Source organism: Meleagris gallopavo, chromosome 19 (assembly GCF_905368555.1).
Source record: "Meleagris gallopavo chromosome 19, MGAL_WU_HG_1.1, whole genome shotgun sequence".
Taxonomy (NCBI): Eukaryota; Metazoa; Chordata; class Aves; order Galliformes; family Phasianidae; genus Meleagris; species Meleagris gallopavo.
Genome location: NC_139422.1, coordinates 8,915,380 through 8,936,506, shown reverse-complemented (window position 1 = coordinate 8,936,506; position 21,127 = coordinate 8,915,380). Strand labels below are relative to the sequence as shown.

The window sequence follows — 21,127 nt, the reverse complement described above, 5'->3', positions numbered from 1 at the left end:
CATAGGTAAGTTGAGAACCTGCATTGTTCAGGTGTTCTGGGGTTTTCCTTTAATGCAGAGCCATCGACTATCTCTCATATTCATTTCCCTCTTTTTTTTTTTTCTTTTTTTTTTTTCCCCTCTTGATTTTTAGCTAAAAACAAAATTGCAGTGATCTGATACTGCTTGAATCACTTTGAGTTGTACGGCTCTGTATGAGTGTTACTTTCTGCATTTCAGACAGCAGAGGGCGAACAAAAGCGTGGAACAATTGGCACAGATGGTCTGGTGGGTTTTTTGAGGCTCTAAAAAGTGAAGTGAATTAAAAAAGCCCAGAAGCTCATCCACCACACATCAAAATCTTTTGGTTAAATTGGTATTTTGTACTGCCTTTTTCAATGCAATGTATTAGAAAACTTTAAGATGTGCTTTTTAATATTTTTCCTTACCAAATGATGAATGCATAGTATGTTGAGAGCTAGTGTCAAAGCTGTGAAATTCTGAGTTATAATCTGGTGATTTTAATATCATAAGAAGATTTCAGTACCTAAAGAGTTCTTTTTAAGATGCCTTTTAAGGACTTCAGGATTTTGGCTCAAATAAATCCTCGTGGATGTGCATTAAGATGCTGAAACTTTTTTGGTGTTTTTGTGGGCTTTGTTGTTGTTTTGGTTTTATGTGTTTTTTCTTTGATTTGTTTTTATAGATTTGCTTTAGTGTAACTTTGCATCGGATTTGTAATGGGTTTTTGAGGGTGAATGGTGTAAATAGTTCTGAATTCAATGAAGAGTTGTAGTGTTCTATTACCAAAAAAAAAAAAAAAAAAAAAAAGTCATAGAGACAATTCCATACTCTGCTTCTCATACAGTTCTGAGGCATCCTTTTAACACCATTATCAGGCATGTCCCATGCTTCTGTTCTGGAATTGGTATGCTCTTGTTTCTCATGTTTTTAAAGTTTTATGTGTAGATGAAATGCTCTTTCATTGGGTGAAAAAATTTCACTAACCTCAATGGTGTCAAAGATGTACACAGTTTGTTCTTGAAAGAAAATAATGTAATATAATTCCATAACTTTCTGCTTTCTTGTATTCTTAAGTATACAGATACCTTCTGATTCCCAAGAATTTGCATGTTGACACTTAATTTTAATTTCATCATTGCTTTTAGTCTCCTTGCTAGTTGATCTCTTCAAATTTCTAGCAACCCTCTGTGTGCAGAGTTGTGCTGAGGCCGGCTTGTTCCTTGTGTTGTGGCGCTGAGATTCCGCGGGCTTTGTGCCTTCAGCTGACTTCTGTATCTAGAGCTCTTAACTGCACAGACACTGATGGATTTGAATATTGTTTTGGTGGGAAAACAGTCTGGAAAGCAATTTGTGTTAGTGTCAGTAAGCGTGCCAAAAGTAGTGCTGTGTTTCATTTCACAGTCTGGTTTCTTGAAGATTAGGTTGAGAAACTCTTCTGGTTCTGGTCTGCTTCTGGGGTGGCAGAGTGAAAACCTCACAGCTAAAGGTATTACCAGCATGTTAGTTAATACTTAAACTGTTTCTAAGTATGTTTCTTACAGTACTTTGAATGTTCTGAAGATGTATGAAGACAGTATATTATAAAGCTATGAAGCTGCTAAGCGTATGAAGCTTAAATTCTTGGGAGACATTGAAGAATGGAATTCCATTTTTTTTTTTTTTTTTTTTCCCCCTGAGAAAGGTATTAATTAAAAATACATGTAAGCTTTCCTTGCAGCTGAAATTCTTGAATATGTTGTAGACTCTCTGGCTCCTGGCAACTCTGTCCTTCCATGCAGTTTTGGAGGACAAAAAAGTTCTGCTTTAAGAATACATAAAATGTTGATAACTCAAACTATTTTTTTTTTTTAACCCTTAATGCAGAATCTTTATAAAACTGACAACTTTATAGTTTTCAAAAGATTTTTTTGCTTGGTTTTTACGTATTTGAAGAACTTTACTAGGCTGTGTAAGAACACAACTAAATTGTTAATCCAGACTGGATTACTGCTATGGTACAGTACCAAAATCTGTAAACTTTTGTACTCTACTGATTACGTTTAAATATATTTCCCGGGATGTCACAAAAGCATTGTACTTCATTCATTCTTAAATTGTAAAGGCACACAGAACATCTGCTGTAGTTCTCCACTTCCACAGAAGCTGAACTCAGTAGAGCTCTGGCAGCTCTGTGCTGGTGAAGATGTTGCTGTTTTAACTGCCGTTTCTACACGAATATGATTTTGCTCAATTTGATTCCATATTTAATTTGAAATGTTTCTTTGCTTCAGATAACATAAAAGCAGCTCTGGAAGGTGTCAGGTGAGTACTGCCAGGCCATACAGAATCACTTCTCCCTCAGATGCTGCCTGCCTACGTGCTGGTTTTTACCTTCCTATCAGAAAGGGTTGCAGCAATAATAATGAAACATTCTGAGAGGAGGACATGGTCATGGGTACATGACTGAGGTGATGAGAATTACTGCTTTGACACCACGAGGGAGGTGCTGCTGGAGAAGCTGTGCTGGCCCAGGGGCTCATGTGTGCTGAAAGTCAACCGATGGAATTGGAGTGAGCAAGAATTCTCTCATTCCTATCACTGTGATAGGAACCTTGTGGTTTTTTCTTTTTTTCTTTTTTTTTTAATTAATTAGTAGAATTTCTACTTTATCTGTTAAACTGTTAGCTATAGCACCTACTTATAATTGCTTGAAGGGGTGCTAATAACTTAAGCTTATGGCTTTTCTATTGCTTCATGTTCTGTTAAAAAATGAGATAAAACTGCATAGATTTCCCTTGGTTCATCAACTTACTGGCCAGTACTGGTGTAAGAATGTGCTATACCCACGTGGAACTCAGATTTAGATTTGAAGTTTTCAGTGGGTATTCAGCCTTTTGTACCAAAATGAAAATCATTCTTCTGAAGTGAAATGCAGAAACGTTGGTGTGGAAATCCCTTTCAGCCAAAATAGTTAAGCTCTGCACCACTCTTTTTCTAAGATAAAAAGAAATGGATCTATAATAGTTTGTGGCAGATGGCAGAAAATGTAACTAACTGAATGTGATTCTGTATGGAGTTATTTGAGGTTTTTGGTGTGATTTGTTGTGAGTTCCTCTCCTCCCCCCTTTCCTTTCCTTTGATTGCAGTCTTTGTCCATTTATTCTTAGGATAGAATAAGATTTCTGAGCAGGGGCCTCTCTTGTGGTGCAAAGTGAGAATTGTTTTTAATTGAGCAGAAACATGTGGAAGGATCAGGAATATCTCAAGGGATTACAGAAAAATTCCAAATTTGTACTACTTACAGCTTGTGTTTAGAGCAGGGTCTGCTGGGAATAAATGTTAGTTAGTGTGACCTGTGACCTTAAAAACTGTTGACATGGATTTCAGCCAGAAACTAGCCACAGAACTCCTTTGTTAAGCTCATTCATAGCTCCTTGAAAACTCTAGTCAGTGAAAGTTGCCAGCTCAAATCTAAGGAAAGCAGGAAAGCAGAGCCCTTTTTTTTCCTTCAAGCCCCCTTCTTTCCCCCCTGCCCCCCCCTCCTACCCCCCCTTTTTTTTTTTTCTTCCCATGCTTTGGAAACAGTGGACGCCCCTTAACCAGCAAGACTTCTTTAATAGGACTGCATCGCCTAAACTTGATTGGAATTGACAGCTTCCTGGCTCAGGCTTGCCAACTGGCAGGGCATTGATGCATAGGGGACAAACAGCTTTAAGGGCCTTATACCACTGTTTGTGTATGTGCTCCAAGATGTAACGCACTTCTGTTGTGATACCTTCTAATCTAAAGAAAAAATATCCCAAAGCTATTATGCTACTTCTCTTTTCACATCTTTCAGTTATCTTAGGGAAAGAAATTGGGGAAAAAAAACCCAAAGCATATATATAAACAAATAAATAAATAAATATATTTAATTATGAAAGAATTGTCCTGTTGTCTTCTAGAATTTCCTCCCTCCACTGATCAGACCAGAAGTTTATGCTTGGGGGGGGGGAGGAATAAAAAAAGACACTTGGATTTTTATAATTCTGACTGTCCTTTATGTTGTCCTTTTTCTTTTTTTTCCTGGCTTTTTTGTACTTAAAAATGTGATTACCCCACTATAAAATGTTGAGTTTACAAGTCCTCTGCCCTATACACTTACTTCTTTACAAATTTTTCCACTTAGGTGGATTTTGTGCATCCTGAGATGATTTCATGATGTGATTCCTTATGTGGTCTTCTGTGCAACTACTCACTTGGCTTCAGTTATATTTTTGGAGTAGAATGTCCTTTCACATGAGTGAGTTATGTTGCTGGTATTCTCATCATTAGGTATAGATAGGTTCAAAAAGGATGCAGGAGGGAGAATTCAAAGTTTGCTTAATTGTAAGCAAAATAGAAGTATGCAAAAAGCATGATCTTTGTGAAGAATCATGGAGCAGATAGTTGTTAAACTGGGATTAGAAGTACTTAATTGATTTACAATGAGTCTTTAAGCTTTTTCTCTTCTGCAGGTTAAAATCATTTTGGTTCAATACCCTTTGAGCAACTTGCAATGTTTAACCACCCAAATACTACAGTTTGGGTTGAAATATTTCTGAAAGGCTTGATTTTGTGAAAGAACTTTGTAAGGTTGATGTGTCTCTTGAAATAGCTTTCATGGTGTTTCTTCTTTAAAGAAATGATAAAAATGTGCATCAACCTCATTTCTTTCAAGGACAGGACTACGTAAACCAGTATTAGTTGTTTTCTTAGCATGGAGGAGTGGGGTAATGGATGAAATTGGAAAGTGCTTTCCCCTGGCAGACCTCCTTTTCTACTGAAGGCATAAGATCCTGGCCTCCTCTCCTCAGTATGTATCATCTTTGAATTCTTGTTCTGCTGTCACAGATTTGTAACCTAGTTACGTAGGCATTGGTTTCAAAAAAAGTACATTGCTGTCACTCGTTTTCCTGTTTTTCCCCTTGTCACCTCTGCGTATATAGACAACTGAGACTGTATTTTGGATGTCTTGGAATGAATTGGAAGATTGGGAAGGGGGTTTGCATGGAGAGCAACATGGCACCAGGACTGCCAGGATCAGATCTATCACCATCAGTGATTCCAGTCAGCAATTCTTGTGACTATATTTAATTTGGTATAGTTTTTGTTTAGTTTAGTGTATTTTGAACCATAGTAAACTTAAGGGGAAAAGTCACAGTCCTCAGCAATCACAATACTATCTATCTACTGAAGAAGTACTGTGCAACTGCAGAAATGAGTTGTTAACTGTTTAGGGCCGGAGGAAGTATTTATTTTGCTAGTTTCAAAGCTGTCATTACAAGGCCCAGGCTGCAAGCAGTGACTGTGGATAACCCCAGAGCAGAGAGAGGTTTGTTTTTATTTTTTTATTTTACTTACTTACCCTCACTTCTTTCCCTTGCCTGTTTTGCTGTTAAAATTTCTGTGTGGGCATGGAAAAAAATGTCCTTATATCACTACATAAATAAATAAGAAAAAAAGAAAGTCCAGTCTTATAAGGATTTACCATAGTTATATATTAAATAAAATGATAATACAGAAAATCAATGTTTTGCTTCCATATCTGTCTGTATGATAGTTCTAAGCCTTCCAAAAACATGTTTGGTAATGGCTGGAAATGATACGAAACACTTTTTGGACAACCTATTTGGTCTTTGTTCTGTATCGACCCTGGAATCCCTGTACTTCTTAAAATGCTTCAGAGATGAAAGCAAATAGCAAACTGATTCTATTACACATTGGCAGAGGCCACAAAAAGTACATGTATAAGTCATGAGAAATTGGATCCCTCTGATTCAACAGTACAAGAAAATTGTACCTAATAAAAATGTTGTTATTGAGCCTCTGTCTGCCTTCTTCATGGATTTTTTTTTTAAATGTCCTTTTGGCTGTGAATTCAACACATCCATTTAATGTAAGAGTTGAAGATTCGTTCTCAGTTTCTTTGCATGAACCTTATAGAGAAAAAGGTGAGCAAGACTTGCTGCTCAGGTCCCACCTTCCTTCACAGAAGTTACAGGCTAGAACTGTAGGAAAACAGTTAGACTTCCTCTTCTGTGTTTGAGAGGAAATTGATCTAAAGTGGCTTGGAAAATGTGAGAATTCCATGAATGTGGTGTGCAGGGTTGCAAAGGGTCTCCAGTTGTTGCAGGCATTTTGCTTTAACTTGACGTGTTTATAAAACAGTTTACATCTTAAAAGTTCAGGGTTTTTACCCCCACTGATTTGCTTAAGCAAACGCTGGCTTTTATTTTCAGTTACTTGTCAGAATATGTACGGAAATGTGATGAACCTAGTAGAAAGAGAGCTTGACATCAATTAAATGCAGTTATCTGCTTTGTGTTTCTTTTCTGATATGGTTTTCAGTATGGTTTTCTAAACTTCCTGTAATTTTTTCTCGTTTTTCCTTACCAATCTTAGAAGATAGAGATGAGCTATTTTAAAATGTAGCTAGAAAGGAGGAATAACATTTTTTTGTTATATCTGCTTATTTGCTTCCATTTTCATCCCTGCTATATCACAGACTGTTCCTCACGTCTGAATGTTAGCCTTCGTGGTAGCCTTAATATCTTTTCTTCTTCTGGTATCTTTTAAAAACTTTTGGAAGTGTCTCTAGAGTTATTTTAGCTTTCTAAAATAATAATACCTGCAATGCTCAATAAAATGCGCTTAATAAAATTGTCTTAGATAGGGAAAAGCATTTAATAATGCATTTTTTTTTTATGTCCCGTTGCTAAAAATCTTCAATAGAAATTTATAATAGCTCTTATTGGTCCTCTCATTGTTGTTACTCTTAATACTTACTCAAAATTAATATCATGTGGGTGTGCATTTTGTAAGAATGTGCTGACTTCTACATTTGTGTGCAAATGTGTAAGTTGTATAGAAATAGTTCTGTATATGAGTATTTTCTAAAGCACAGTGTCACAAACCAAGAAAAAACTTAAAGAATCCTGTTGATTCTACATGTGGATTGCATTTTCTTTTCTATTAATGTGTAAAGTGTGTACAGTATTTCCTCTTATTTCTTTTCCTTGAAATTGCACGCAACATCACGAGAGCTGTAGAAATGCATTTTGTTGATGTGAGTTTTAAGACCAACATTGAAATGAGTCAATTCCACTGAACTCTTAAATAATAATTTCTTGTTTGCAACTAGATGTACTTGATCAATAACTAGTCAATAGGGAATTTGTAAAGTGACGCTCAGTGAAAAGCATTGGAGTTTTCATTATGGTGTCAGTAGATCTGTTAAAAGCTTTGCTAGCTGAGCTTGAAATTTTAAAGTATGGTTGAATTGGTTTAAATATTTTTGTTGAAATTTAAATACAGTAGAACCCTGCTTAACCACGCAGACAAAAATGGCAAGCTCCTTGTATGCCTTGCCAGAAATGGACAGGCTTGGAGTAAGGTCTTGTGTTTCTAGGTTTCGTTGTTTTAAGCACACCACAGTGTGCTTACTGTGTTATATTCAGTTTCTGTTGTTCTTCATAGTGGCAAAATAAACCCACTTGAATTGAGAGATCCAATAATTCCATTTTTGACTTCTCTTCTGCCTTGCCATGCATACCCTCATTGCTTTGCCTCATGGTTGAGATTGGCAGAAGGCCTTCACATCCCTAACTTAATGCATGTGACCGGGTGATGATGGTGTTTGAAACGTGAGTTTCCCTCACTGCAAACAGCTATGATTTGTATCCATTGAGTTTGAGGTTTGATCTTTATTGCAAGATTTTTTTTTTTTCCAATATTAAATACTATGAAGTATGAACGCCAACCAGTCTGCTTCCTTGATACATGCACACCCCTGTCCCTTCTGGAGAGCCATACCTGATGTGCTCCAGTAGGGGAGATTATGAAAGAAGGAACATCTGGAATAAAATGTTATAAAATATCTCAGGAATACCTGAGACAGTTGGTTAGTATTAGGAAAATATCTTTTTTCTTTTTTTTCTTCATTGAACATCCCAGATAAGCCAGTCCTGCTGATTGATAACTGAATATATGAGCTGAACAGAAGGAGAGCCCTGGGAAATACGTATCTTAGAAATAAGCATTGAGAGTAAATTTTCCAATTGTTGAACTTAATTACCTTCTTGTAAATAAGAGGTTGCAAAGAATATTAATAAGAACACATTATTTGGCTACTGTTCAGTCATTCTTTACTGTTCTTAATGTTTGTTGGAGGAAAAAATGTTCTTCATTATATATGTGTATTTATGCATAATTATTTGTAGTTGAAAGCTTAGATGTTGTGCTTTAACACTGTTGTTTATTTCTGTCTTGATTTGGTAATAAGCCTAAGCTGTGTATTTGCATTTATTTTGCAGAGGGATAAATTTATACCACTTTTGAAGTTAGTAGCAGCCAGAAAGTACAGGGAGTTGTTTACAAAAGAGTCCCATCGATTCTCCCTTTCTGTGGAAGCATTCAAGCAGCAAGACCTGCACAGTCTGTTTGGCACAGTAGCTGCTCTCAGCTGGCCCTGTGCCCTCCTGCTGTTAGTCAGGGCAAAGGATGTGCCAGATCTCAGATTGTAACGGAGCAGAGCCTGCTTGCAAATCTGCTTGTAGTTAGCCTGGGGCCTTTTGGCAGCAGACTACAGCCGAATGATTTAGTTGCAATCCTTTTTCCTTAATATTTTCCATCTGGCCAACAATAGCCTATAAAGGCAGACGCAAAACAGAGTTTGAATTATGAGGAGCATAATAGTAAAATGCTTCCAAATCTTACTCTAGAACCTGCACCAGTGGATCGCTGCTGCTACTTTGCCAAAGGAAGTTTGTTCCTAAGTGCTATTGCAAGAAAGTTGTTGACAAAAAAGCGTAGTAGTTCTCAAGTTCAAAACCGTAGAACAGAGAAATGTGCATTTCACTTGAGCTCTTAATGTTCCACTGCCTGTGCCTTCTGTTGATCCTGAGCAGGAAGCGAAGTGCTCCCAGCATGGGCTTCCTTGTGCCACCCCAGCATGCAGCTCCTGGACTGTGCTGTGGGAGCGGGGATCATGGAGATGGGGAGGGCATGGAAAGAGCCTCGACTGTGGGTTGCTGGAAGGCATGCTGCAGCAGGTTGGGGGAGTTGCCATTCTATGCTGTTATAAAAGAGGTAATGTGTCCTAAGCTCTCAAATCTACATGACTGGATTAATGCCTTTCAGAGTGAGCTATTTCCATGTGTGCTTTTTGTCAACTCTTCCAGTTCTGCTCAGAACAGAAATCTTTCTGTGACTGCAGTCATGCTAAACATACATAGTCCTATGTGCAGTTGTTGGTTTTTTTTTTAACGTTTGTTTTTGAAAGTTTATAACCTGTAAGAAAATGTGTGAACTTGCTTCTACTTGTACAGCTCACAAGCGCAGCAGTCCTGGCACTCCAGCTGGCACTGTGTGCAGTTATCACCTTCGTGATGGCATGGTTGGTGCTGTAAGGTACTCGTCTGTTTCTCCAAAGGTGGCAACAAGTCCTGCACAGACTCGCAGATCTTACTGTATTCACAGCAGTGTTAGAAATGGACTAAGCTAGGAGAAGGCTCCAGAATGTGAATCACTTTCTGACTATACCCTGGAGATCAGGCAAATCCTGCTCTGGAGGTGCAAGTTTCACTTCACTGGATATAGTGGGATCTTCTTTAGGTGACTGTTTAAAAGTGTTTTTGGTGGTCTCACTTATGGGGCCAGAGTACAAGCAGTCTGTGCTGTATGTTTAAATACTCAAAAAAAAAAAAAAAAAAAAAAAAATCCACATAATAATGTAGTATGACTGAGTTCTTAACAGTACACTGTTTGTTCCCTTTTTAATAGCAATGTCCGCATGCTAACTCCAAAAACTATAATGAGATGTGCAGGAACAAGGGGAAGGTATGATTTTGTTGCCCTAGATTGAGTTCACCACAGATTCGAATTATTCTGTATATTTCCTGAAGCTATACAAATTAATGTGGTTCTCTTATCTGGGAGATGCTCCTCTGCAACAAGTCCTTTGTTCTTGTTTCATCTCAGTCTGCTGCCTGCTGCTTTTAATCATAGCAGTAGTAAAATTAAGGATCTGAATTCATGGATGTTGCACTCGGGGAAGCGCAGTCAGAGGCCCCAGCATGTTGGCTGAGGAGCACTGCTATAACAGAGCTAAGCATTCCTGTTTTGTATGGCGAAGGAAAAAGCAAAATGAGTGGTGGGAGGAGTGTGTGCAGAGGGAGAGACGAATCCTCAAAATGGTTTTAGGAAAGAGCTAGAAGTAAGGATGGACAAGTAAAAGATGCTTAATTGATACATTGGTTGAAGAAAGACCACTTAAAATTTTATCTGTCATTTTAAATTATTTCCCGCGTGGTATCATTCTTTGTTCCATCCTTAGCTTAGGGTAAATGTTGCCAAAAGAAATAGATCTTTAAAAATGAACACACTCCAAAACAAATGAACAACCCTCCTTTCTCCTTTTCCCTCTACATCACCAACCCAAGGCAACTGTTCTTTAGTGTATTCCAAGAATAATGAAGGTGTGTTAAAGGAAGTTGTTTGGAAGATTTTACCAAAGCTTTAATCTTGATGGCAAGTAACACACCTGTAAAATATCAGTGGTAGGGATCACAACGAAAAATGTCAGGTGCTAATAATACTAATGTATTGCTACCAGTGGAATGAGAGAAAGCTAAGAGTACTGCATTTTAGTCCAGCTAGTTCACTGCTCTTACCTACTGACCAGAAACGAATTTTACTTAATTAGGGCTTCATGTCACACCTCCTTTACTTGCTGAACAACTGTTACAGAAGTAATTAAATCACATCACTTTTTATTACCTTTGGCCCTGGTGACTGGTTTGGAAACTTACATTTTAGTGCTTATACAAAAAGAATTAGCGCATCACCCTTGGGAAAACCTAGGTCCCTGGCATCAAAAAGTAGGAAGTAGTTAAGTACAGGATGGATAGGTTTTCCACAAGTGGAGCACTTCTTTGTTGCTGTCAGAAAGTTTAGAGAACGCATCTTAGGAGTGAGACCATCCTGCACATGGCAACTTCCTCCTTCAAAAATCAAGGTCTGGCAGGAACCCTCAGGTTATGTGATAGTCACTGGAGAAGCAGGGGCTGTTCTGAGAGGGGAGACTGCCGCAAAAGCTGCATAAGTTAATGATTTTTGCTTGTTTTTTCAAGAGAAATCATGATTCAGCCACATTGAAATAATAGGAGAAAAGACACTGTGGAATCAGTGTTATCTGGATTGTGCATGTATCTGAAACCTTAAGTTACAACCACAGATGTTTAACAACATCCTTGATGAAGGGACAGGTCTTCCTTCACACCTACACAGTTCTTGTGCTATTTACCTGACTGTAATTCACCTCAGCATGTTTTAAAATTCATTTATGTTGGTGCCACAGCCTAAGTGTTCAGAGAATAAAGTGATAGCGAGTGATCTCCTACTTAATGATTTGTTTAAACTGATTGCAGGATGTTTTGTAAATAAAAATTGGGCACTCCAGCCAGCTAAAGGACCAGAATCTTTTCAGCTAACTTGTGTCACATTTATGGGATGCCTGGTGGTCAGGATCATCCATGGTATTTCTGCAAGTGGAGAGTCAAGCACTATTGCATTTGATGTATTTATTTGTCCAATAGCTAAATGAGTCTAAATACTCATTGGGAACCCTGAAACAGATTTGGCACTGTGGTCATAGATAACATACAATCACATCAGGCTCTGACTCGGTTTTTGCAAACTGATGCATTTGTAACAGGAGGTGCTTGCTGTAAGGAAGCAGCGTGCTGCAGCACTTCTGATTTGTAATAAAAAGTTCGTAATTCTACTGAAATTTTAGATCAAATTCAGTTCTAAAGTACATAGGCCAATAAGTATGTATGATTGACATCTTTAATGAAAAGGAGCTGTTTTCTGGTCAAGGAAGAAGGGTTAATTTGTGCCGGGATAAAAAGGGTGTTTAGGATCTGCTGTTTCAACCTGCGATAGACTTAACACTACTCTTTGATCCCCAAATGAAATGTGATGGATTTCAACTGATGCCAGATGTCTCAAACCTAGTGGGATCTCTGACTGTCTGCCACATCTAGAGTTCTCTCTTCCAGCACTTTCATGTGTACTTTTGCACGTGGTTTCAGAAGAGGTTCCTTGACAAGTTAAGCCTTTGGAATCCTTTTTCTGTATTGTCGCTTCAGTGATGATCTTTAGGCTCTCATACTTTCTAGCACATCCTGCCTTTTTTAAAATCAAGCCCCGTGTGCCAAACCATTCTTTTTTTTTTTTTTTTCTTTTTTTTTTTTTTTTTTGGTCTGAGCAGTGTAGTGCAAGTGGTGTCTGTAACTTTTCTCAGTTTAAGGCTATTCTCTGCCTTCTCCTTGTTAACAGCAGCCAAAGAAAACATTGTTCAATGCATTCCTGTTGGCACTGAGTGGAATGTAATTGTTGGTGACTTTTTAATTCCAAGACTATCTAGTTGCACTTGATAAATCTCACACATTATCTGTCAAACACTTCACCATATCCATCTTCTCACTACGTTTGCTTTTGGGAATGTTGTTTCCCTGTGGTTTTTCATAAGAGTATAAAGTCATAATCGTTGGTATTTGCCTTGTATGTGCAAACAAAATTAGAACTTTGCTATTGAGCTTGCGTGGTTGAGAAGTTGCATTCTCAGAATTAAGCTGAAAAAACAACAGAACACCACTATCAAACCTACAAAGATTTGCTCCGCCTTCTAAACAGGGACAAGAGATCTTTTGTTGTGTTAGGGAGTTTGAGGCTTGCTATTTCATTTTACCTCCACTAAAAAACTTCTTTTATTTATCTTTGAGTGAGTGCCCTTGATGCTAAATCTGAGAGTGGAGCTTTACCTGGTCAGACATGCTTAGATTAGCTGGGTACAGTAAAAACTGCAGCTTTCCACTCCATAAAAGCTGTGAGAGACCTGTGGAGTAGTGCTACTCTGTTGTAAAGCTGATCAAATGGCACAATTCTTTTCTTCTGTCTTGAGCCTGTGCCCCAGGCTTTAGAGATGTATGCACTCTCCAAAATCCACTTACAGTTTTACATTTCATTTCAGCAGACCCTAGGTTCTGTCTTTTAAAGGAAATCCTTTCTCTTTTCTCCATGTGGACTGACTGGAGAAATCTCACTTGGCAAGGTTTCCCAATGCTGTGAATAACTTGCATGTTAGAAGTTAAAATCTTTGATTATTTTATTCTAAAGGGAGTGACTCACCAGAGTGAAAACAAAGTTCCTGACAGCAGAACAGAGCTCAAAGATCATTCCGAAATAAATTGAACAGAAATTATCCTGTCATAAAATTCAATAAATTTTCTTAAATTTTGCATTGGTTGGTAAATCACATAAGAAAGGAATCCAAGGGCACTACGGGTACCTTTCCAAAAGCATTCACTTTGCTTTTTACTGCTGTCAGCACACCAGTAAAATAGAATGTCAAAAATCAGATTGAGGAGTTTGGAATGATAATCAGCAAATACTCATAAATCGTTTTAAAAAGTACCCCTTGCCATTGGAATTACCAGTGCTTGCACTGGAACATGGCATGTTTTACTGCTGAGGTTCTCAACGTTCTCGAATTCCGTAATGCTCCACAGGAGTCATTTCTGCATTCAGTTTTCACAGTGCCCTTGCACGTGTTGGTTGAATTGCTTCCTCCTTTGCTGTTGTCTTACAGTTAACACCAGAAAAGATTTGTCTTTTTAAGCTGACTTCACTTTCTGGCAGTAATTCCTGGTTCCAAAGCGTTGGCCACTTTGTCAGCCTCTCTTTGCACCTGACCTTGGATGTGCGCGGTGTTCATGAGGTAGCTGTGCTGATTTGGGTGGTACACACCGTCGTCTCTGATTCTCCTTCGTTGTAATGAGCACTCAAAAAATATCTGAAGAAGCAATAATGGTGAAATTTTCACGTTTCAAAGAAAGCATATTTACTATCAAAACTTCTATTCATTAGTAATGCTTTGTAACTGGATAAGAAACAGCTGGTTTTGTTGTTGTTGCAGTTTTTTTCCCTGGGGAAATGATGTTTTATTTGATAAAGAAATCAACTGCTTACATGTGTAGACAACTTTCTTGGATATTTTTCCTTTGCTATTGCTAGAGATTCTGTGTTTTCTTATTTATTTGTTGGCCGGTTCTGTCCATTTAGATTAGCTACATCTTTACATGTGAGCAGGTGTCATAATGCAGCTATCTTCTTGGTTTTCTGTGCCTTCACTGGGAAGCAGTTGTTGGATGCTGATAGCACTGGAGCATTTGCACAGCTTGAAGCCCCACAGCTTATTGCCAGGGAGCCCGGCGTGTTAGCAAAGAGCCAAAGCTCTGATGTTATGAAGGATATTTCTTCAGTCTCTTAAATATTTTCAGAGGAGAAAGTTTACTTTCATTTAATATCCTAAACTGGGAAACCACATAGCAGACAGAGGACAAGAGCAGTACAGTGAAGCCTGCAATGTTTTCTCGTGTACCTTTTGCCATAAGTTGAGCAACACATGTGGTTGTACATACTGAAATTCTGTTTTCACGATGTTAAACAGACCAGAAGAGGGTTTGGGAAATAATTTATTAAAATCAGGCAACTCTTTGTAATGTGCTCTCGAAGCCTTTCCTACTTGTTCATATCAAATATATGGATACGAAGTGTTAGTTTCTATTAACGTTCTGTTGTGTGATTCAACTGGAAGTAGTTTCTTTATAGTTACATTACAAGCACTGTTAGTAATTTTTGTTTGTTTTGTAAGCTTTGGTACTAAGTGTATAACAAAAGAAGGAAGAATGTCCTCAGCTCTAGCAGGTTCTGCTCAGGCTCCCCAACTTCTTGCTGTGCCAGGACTCGATCTGGCTATGTGTGCTTGCACGCTGTTCACATGTGCGTGCACAAACCAGGGCAGCTCCTCCGTTTCAGGGAGGAGGGCTCTGCATTCTGCTCCTCTGGCCGCTGCTCTTTCTGGAGGTCAGAAATGTGACCTCACATGTGCTGCTTTCGTAGCTTTTTCCTTTCAAACGCTAAAACACACGAGTGGATTGATATGTTGAAAAATTGAAAGCTCAGTTGACTGCAGTACAGCATTTTCATCTGTGCGGCAGCTCGCACTGGGTGCTGACATCTTCTGTTCCACGTAAGTCGTGGGTGCAGGCTGGGCAGCTGCACACAGCTCCGAGCTCTGCCTCCCGGTGCCACCGCGTCTGCGGGGCGTGAGGGGCTCTGCTGCTTCCTGCAGCCCTGAGAGCCCCTTCCCAGCAGCAGCAGCCAGCCACACAGCTGCTGCGGTTTGTTACTGCACTCATTTGTTTCTTTTTGTACACGAGAAATAAAGATCTTTCCTGTTGTCTCAAGCGGTTGTTGGTTTTGCAACAGTATTCTTTAAAATCTGCTTTTTGAAAACATTTGTGTTTACAAGCTGGAGTGCAGCACTGTTGTCTTAACGTTTCGACTGTCCCTAATTGCTATGACACATGTAACTAATGATGTTTTGTGCTTTCAAGGAGCGCACTAAAAAGGTGATGACATACAAGTTTCTGAATAAGGTACTGTGCGACTTGTGCCGTGGAGTTTGTGCAGACCTTATGTAGCATAATAAGCAGCTTTCCTGTGCCCATGTTTGTTTCCCGTCAGACTGGCCTGTCTCCAGCAGCGAGCTGCATCGCAGGAGGAGAGCAAAGCAGAGAGCCGACCTCGCTGCCTGCCTGGGTCAGGCTGGAATTGGCTGTCGTGATTTGTGGCAAGTGTGTTGCGCGCACACACACACACACACACACACACACACACACACACACACACACGAGTTTGTGAGGAAACTGAAAACATGAAACTTAAAAAAGTAAATTTTAGATTGCCCTTTTTTTGTTTGCTCTGCAGCCACATTCTGCTTCTTGGAGTATTTGAACTTCAAATTCTGTGAATACTCTCCCATCCACAACCTTTTTTGTGTTCCTTGAACAGCTGCGTGTCTGTGTGTGTGTCTGTGTGTCTGTGTACACACACATGTGCGCGTGCTCGCATGCTGTGGTGCTCTGGGCAATTTCACTGCAGAGCTCTTCCCTTCCTTTGTTTAACCTCTGACCCGTGAAAACAAGAGTTAATCAAAACTTCTAAGGTAGCTAAGAGGAAGGGGAAGTGTTTGGTTACAAATTAAATATGAGCAAGTCATAAGCCATAAATCTTCAGCAGTGCTACCAGTTGCGCTGCTTCAGCTGCGTGCGGCACAGAAGGACTCTGACTGAATTCTGCCCTTCTCTATGGCGGGGGCTGCTCAGAGGCACAGCCCACACCTTTCTTCTTTGAGACAAATATCTTGAAGGAGCTTCAGATAACCGTTTCTTGGTCTGTGATAGCGATTCAGTAATCTAAATAAATACCTGCAGGACTCTACAGGACCTTGAAAGTTTAAAATGGATTGAATTGAATTTTAAAGCTGGTCGTGCACCTCTTTGGCTCTTTAAAAGCAGAAGGAGCTCCCGCAGATTCCTGAAGTGTAACTTCTTGTGGTGGTAATAAATTTGCCATACAATTCATCTGTAATAGATAGGGTAAATACACGGGTATTATAGTAGAGTAAGATGGCAGAGCTAAAAGTGATGGATTATGTGATTTATTCATTATGTCAGACTTGGCTGAAGTCGCTTTATGGAAGCTCTGCAGAGATTCATAAATGATTTCTTTTTGCGTTGTGTGTCATATGAACCCAGACTGGATATTTAATAAATACACAGATCTTTAATAAATACATAGATTTTTTTTCAAAACTACTTAGCACTGGTTGTAATTCTATTTATTAAGACATTATTAAACTTTTTAGCTGAATCAGCAGCTTTTGGGAGTTTCCAGAGTATTGTGTTTTTGTTGTTGTTGTCTTGCACCTCTCGAGCACAAGCACAAATCCCTCTGTGTATCGTGTTGTGTGGAGGTCTGCTTCAGACAATGACTTATTTCCTGAGCAATTAAGCAGAACTTAAAAGTGCCTTCCTGAAGTAAGTTGTGGTTTTCATTCTGCTGGCGAGCTTTTTGTCTTCCTGGTGTTCTGTTTTTTTCATCTTCTGACTATCTTTGGTTGATAGCTTGCAAGGATTTGTTTCCTGGGTTCTTAATCTCTACTTAGCAGATAGGTTTTGAGAGGATTTCTTGTTACTCTTGTAATGGCTTTTAACTCCACTGAAGTTTATTTAACTAAACAGAAAAAAAGAAACCTATCTTCTGCCTAATCCTTCTTGAATGTTTACAATATATGCCAAACTTAAATGCTGTTTAAAGTGGTAATTGTCTGTCTTTCTGCTCTATTCTAATGCATTGTTTGTAAAGATACTTAAAGCATATTAATTTAAATGATAATACTGTCATATAGCATGAAAAGTTAAGTTTCTTATCAGCGTATTTTGATAAGCTACTTACATGTTACAGTAGCATTTTCAGGCTTCAAACAAACGATAATGATGGAGTGCCGTCCACTTTATCTGTCTCATATATAGCTTCTCACTTCATTTATTACTAAAAGCTGTACAGTTAGGAACCACAGGGCACTCCATTCTTTATAGATGTCAGGATGCAGCCATATTTTATAAAGACTTTAAATCTTGTCTAACTCTATCAAAATAGAATCCATTTGCTTCAGAAAGCATCTGTGATTAAAAGAAGAGTCAGTCTGTGCGTCATGTCAACTTTCCTTCCCATTTGCTGCAGCTGAGGGGAAATTCCATGCTGGGATTTAAAAGCGAGCTGAAGTAAAGAGCTGTGCCATGAAGATGTGGTCCAAAATCAGGCCAGAGCAAAATGGAGAAAAATAACATCTTAGTTGTCTTATTTTATTGAGTGGGGATGTAAAGGAAATGAAAAAGATGGGATTTTCTGAGCGTTGTGTCTTTGTTTAATTTGATGCTTTTGTAAGTTGTTAGCAGACTTACTCCTGTTTGACCTAACTTAGCTGAGCTAAATGCAATGATACAGGATGCAGAATAAGATTTAGTAGTTATGATGGTTTATTAAAAAAATCAGGATACTGCTTTTGTAACGTAAATAAACAAAGAAGCCTGTTGTATCTGTTTTCAAAACGAAAACAGCTGTTTATATTCAGTTTCCTGATGTTCAGCAGCTATACTGAAGACTAGTAACTAGCTGCACTTTTTGGGTAATGATTATGATTTAAAATATTCTACCATACATGAGCGCAGATAAATCTGTGTGTGGTTTTCTGATGGATCTGTGTAACAATCTGAATGTTTGTTTCATATGGGGTGAGAAAAAATTCCTGCAGACTTCTGGCATTGACTGGCCTGCTCTCAAAGCTTATTTACAACCAGTACTCTGTTTTTAGCAAGGTGCCCATGAGTGGTTGGAAACTCTGGGAAGGAGTTATTATTGAAGCTCAGTTGCCAATGGAAGGGGATGCTTCAGCCTTCCAGCAGTGCTGTCCTTCACATGAAATCCTTCAGTGAAGGTCCAATGTGACTTTCCTAACAGATGTGTGTAAAGTGTGTCCAGTGAAGACTGTTGTTGAGGATGCAAGTAAATATAGCCAGTGATCTTGGATTTACTAACTGAAGTTTAACAAGTTAAATGTATGCTTTTTCTTCTTTTTTTTTTTTTTTTTTTTGTTTTGTTTTTGTGTGTGTTTTTTTTTAGTTACCTACCATGGTTTGAAGTCTTTTATAAGCTGCTCAATGTCTTGGCAGATTATTCAGCAAAAGGACAGGTATTATTCTAAAGTACTAACCCTTCTCTTCCCTGCCCCAATATCAAACGTGGGAGAGAGACTGAAAAGCAAGCTGTTTTAAGAGATATCAGACGTGGCCATGTGAATTTATGAACCTCTATTGTGCAGTTATAGCAAAGTACTTATTCAGCTAGGCTGAAAGTTTGTCAATCACCTATGAAAAATAAATCAACTTTCAGACTATTTTTGACAAAAGAATACATTTAAGAACGTGACTGTGGATCCAACTCAAGTTAATGGTTTCCCTGCAGTCACTTAAACTCCTTGATGCCCTGAGCTGTATTCACCAAATCCATGCAGTTCCCATATTGTGGTGCTTCATGCACCTTGGGCAGATCAATGTCTTATCAAACCTTACTTGTCATGTAAAGTGAAGAACTGAGCTTACTGATGCAAAATGCTGACCCACGTAGTTTAATCTGGCCTAGCTCTTTTGCTAAAAAAGAAAATCAGTTTTGAAATTATGTAAGAATGTAAACTAAGCTATTAAAATTTGATTCTAGTTTTATGAAAGATAGTTCATGATACAGAGAAATCATGATTGCAATGTCTAGCTTAGTTTCATCTATTTAAAATGTTGCAAGTATAATCTTAGGTTGCTGCTTTGATTATTTTGCAGTAATTAGTTGGCATTTGTCAGAAACACTGATGTTTGAGGTACAGTCATGTAGGATTGTATCTTCATCTACGGGGGCTAAATACTTTTTGTTTTAGCCTAAGCTAACGAGTTGTTGTAAAGGACTTGCAGTGCAAACTGGCTTGTTCCAAGCTGAGTAACTATGTACTGATATATTGGTGACTTAGTAGGTTGCAGAAATATGTGAAAATATGTATGTGGGGATAAAATAATGTTAAAAAAATTGTAAAATCAGCTATCAGAGGAAACTACATCTATTACTGTGCGTAGTCTGATGTATCAAGCCATTCTAACACCTGCCTGTTCTCTCGCCCCCCCATCACAGACATTATCCTTCTGTTTTCCAGTTAGTTTGTTGTAGTAATGCATACTTCGTTTTCCTTTGTTTTCTTGTTTTGTTCTTCTTTTTTTTCTTATTTCAGGATAATCAAAGGAGTGAGCTTCTGGAAACATTTCATAAACTTAGCATCCCTGAGCCAAAAACCCCTGTTCAGCTTGGATTGGTAAGTGAAGAGTAAAATAAGATGTAAAGTGAGGTGTTTAATTTTCATTGCTTGCCATAACAGAGAAATGTCCAAAGCAGTTCTCCTTTTTGGAACTTGGCATGTAGATATTGTTTTCCTATGAGGACTCAGAGCTGTGAAATTCCCCTTTTCACATCTGAGGCCCTCTGTTTCCCTTTCCTTAACCTCAGATGTCTTTGAAATGCTGTTCTTTGATTGGAGGAGGATTGTGTGTACTCCCCATGGAAATGTCTCACCATATCATTTGCGACCTGCTAGAGGTCACAGAGCAGCAGCATGACATTTATTGTCCACACTTCTGCAGAGCTCTTAGACCATGCGAGTGTGCAAGGGACAAGACTGGAAAGCAGTCATGTACTGTTGTAACAGTGTTCTGATTGCTAGCTGTTAATTGAGTTTTCTAACTCCTCCTTCTCCAGGAAAAACACAAATAAGGTTTTATTTCATATCAATGTTTTGTAAGAAACCTTATCAAAGACCAGTGAAAGAAGAGATGTGGGATTTTATTGAAGGGATTGTGTTTTGAAACTAGTCTTTTGGGTTGTCTGTATTCAAATTAATTTTTGTAGAACTACCTTGTGTACCAGGTTGTAGTGGAAAAATACTAAAGATGCATGTTGGTGCTGTTGCTGATTAGTCATTTGGAGTTCACATGGAAACTAGTGATGTGTGCAGCCAGTTTTCTTCTCCCACTCTCTTTGCCTTTAGTCCTTCTTCTAAAGTATTTTTTGGCAACCACCAGCTTGCTCTCATCACTTCACTCTGTGATGTCTGTCGACAGGTAACAGTAGTTGGCCTTGCTCAGGTCACCAGCTGGCAGTAGAAATGCTCCAGTCCTTTTGAGGCTGGCTGTTTTATGAATGGCACTTCTCTTTGACCAAAGGAAGAGCTGTCTTGAAAGTCAGTGATCATTTGGGATATTCAGGGGTTTTTTTTCATACCAGTGGTTTCAAGGAATGCTGCTGTTCTCCCCTTGCCTCAGACATTTCATGGGCAGTGAAGCAAGAAAATGTATCAAGAAGCAGATGAAGGACTGTTTGCTAGGGTATCTTTATGCATTTTATTTTGGCTGTTGGAAGGCTGGTTTGGGATTGGAGTGAGGCTCCTGTATGTGATACAGTTGGGTATTCTACTGCTGTGCTTCTTCATTACATCTTTCTAGCCAAGCAAAACAGTGGTAAAGCAAAAGTTGTGTTTATAGAAATTCATTGTGTTCGGTGTAGCTGGTACACCTGCTTGCTATTTCGGCCTATGGACTGTTGATGAAGCACTGAAACATAT

At 38.6% G+C, this 21,127-nt stretch overlaps 1 protein-coding gene across 14 annotated transcripts in view; it reads left to right on the top strand.

The window, feature by feature from the left end:
- The window catches only part of DENND1A (DENN domain containing 1A), a 174,585-nt gene that overhangs the window by 51,609 nt on the left and 101,849 nt on the right, over nucleotides 1-21,127 (top strand). For all 14 annotated transcript variants that reach the window (XM_085239413.1, XM_085239403.1, XM_085239405.1 and 11 more), the window contains exons 6-7: nucleotides 18,595-18,664; nucleotides 19,745-19,825. In XM_085239413.1, the coding sequence (XP_085095539.1) occupies nucleotides 18,595-18,664; nucleotides 19,745-19,825 (151 nt within the window). The remainder of the gene's footprint in view (nucleotides 1-18,594; nucleotides 18,665-19,744; nucleotides 19,826-21,127) is intronic.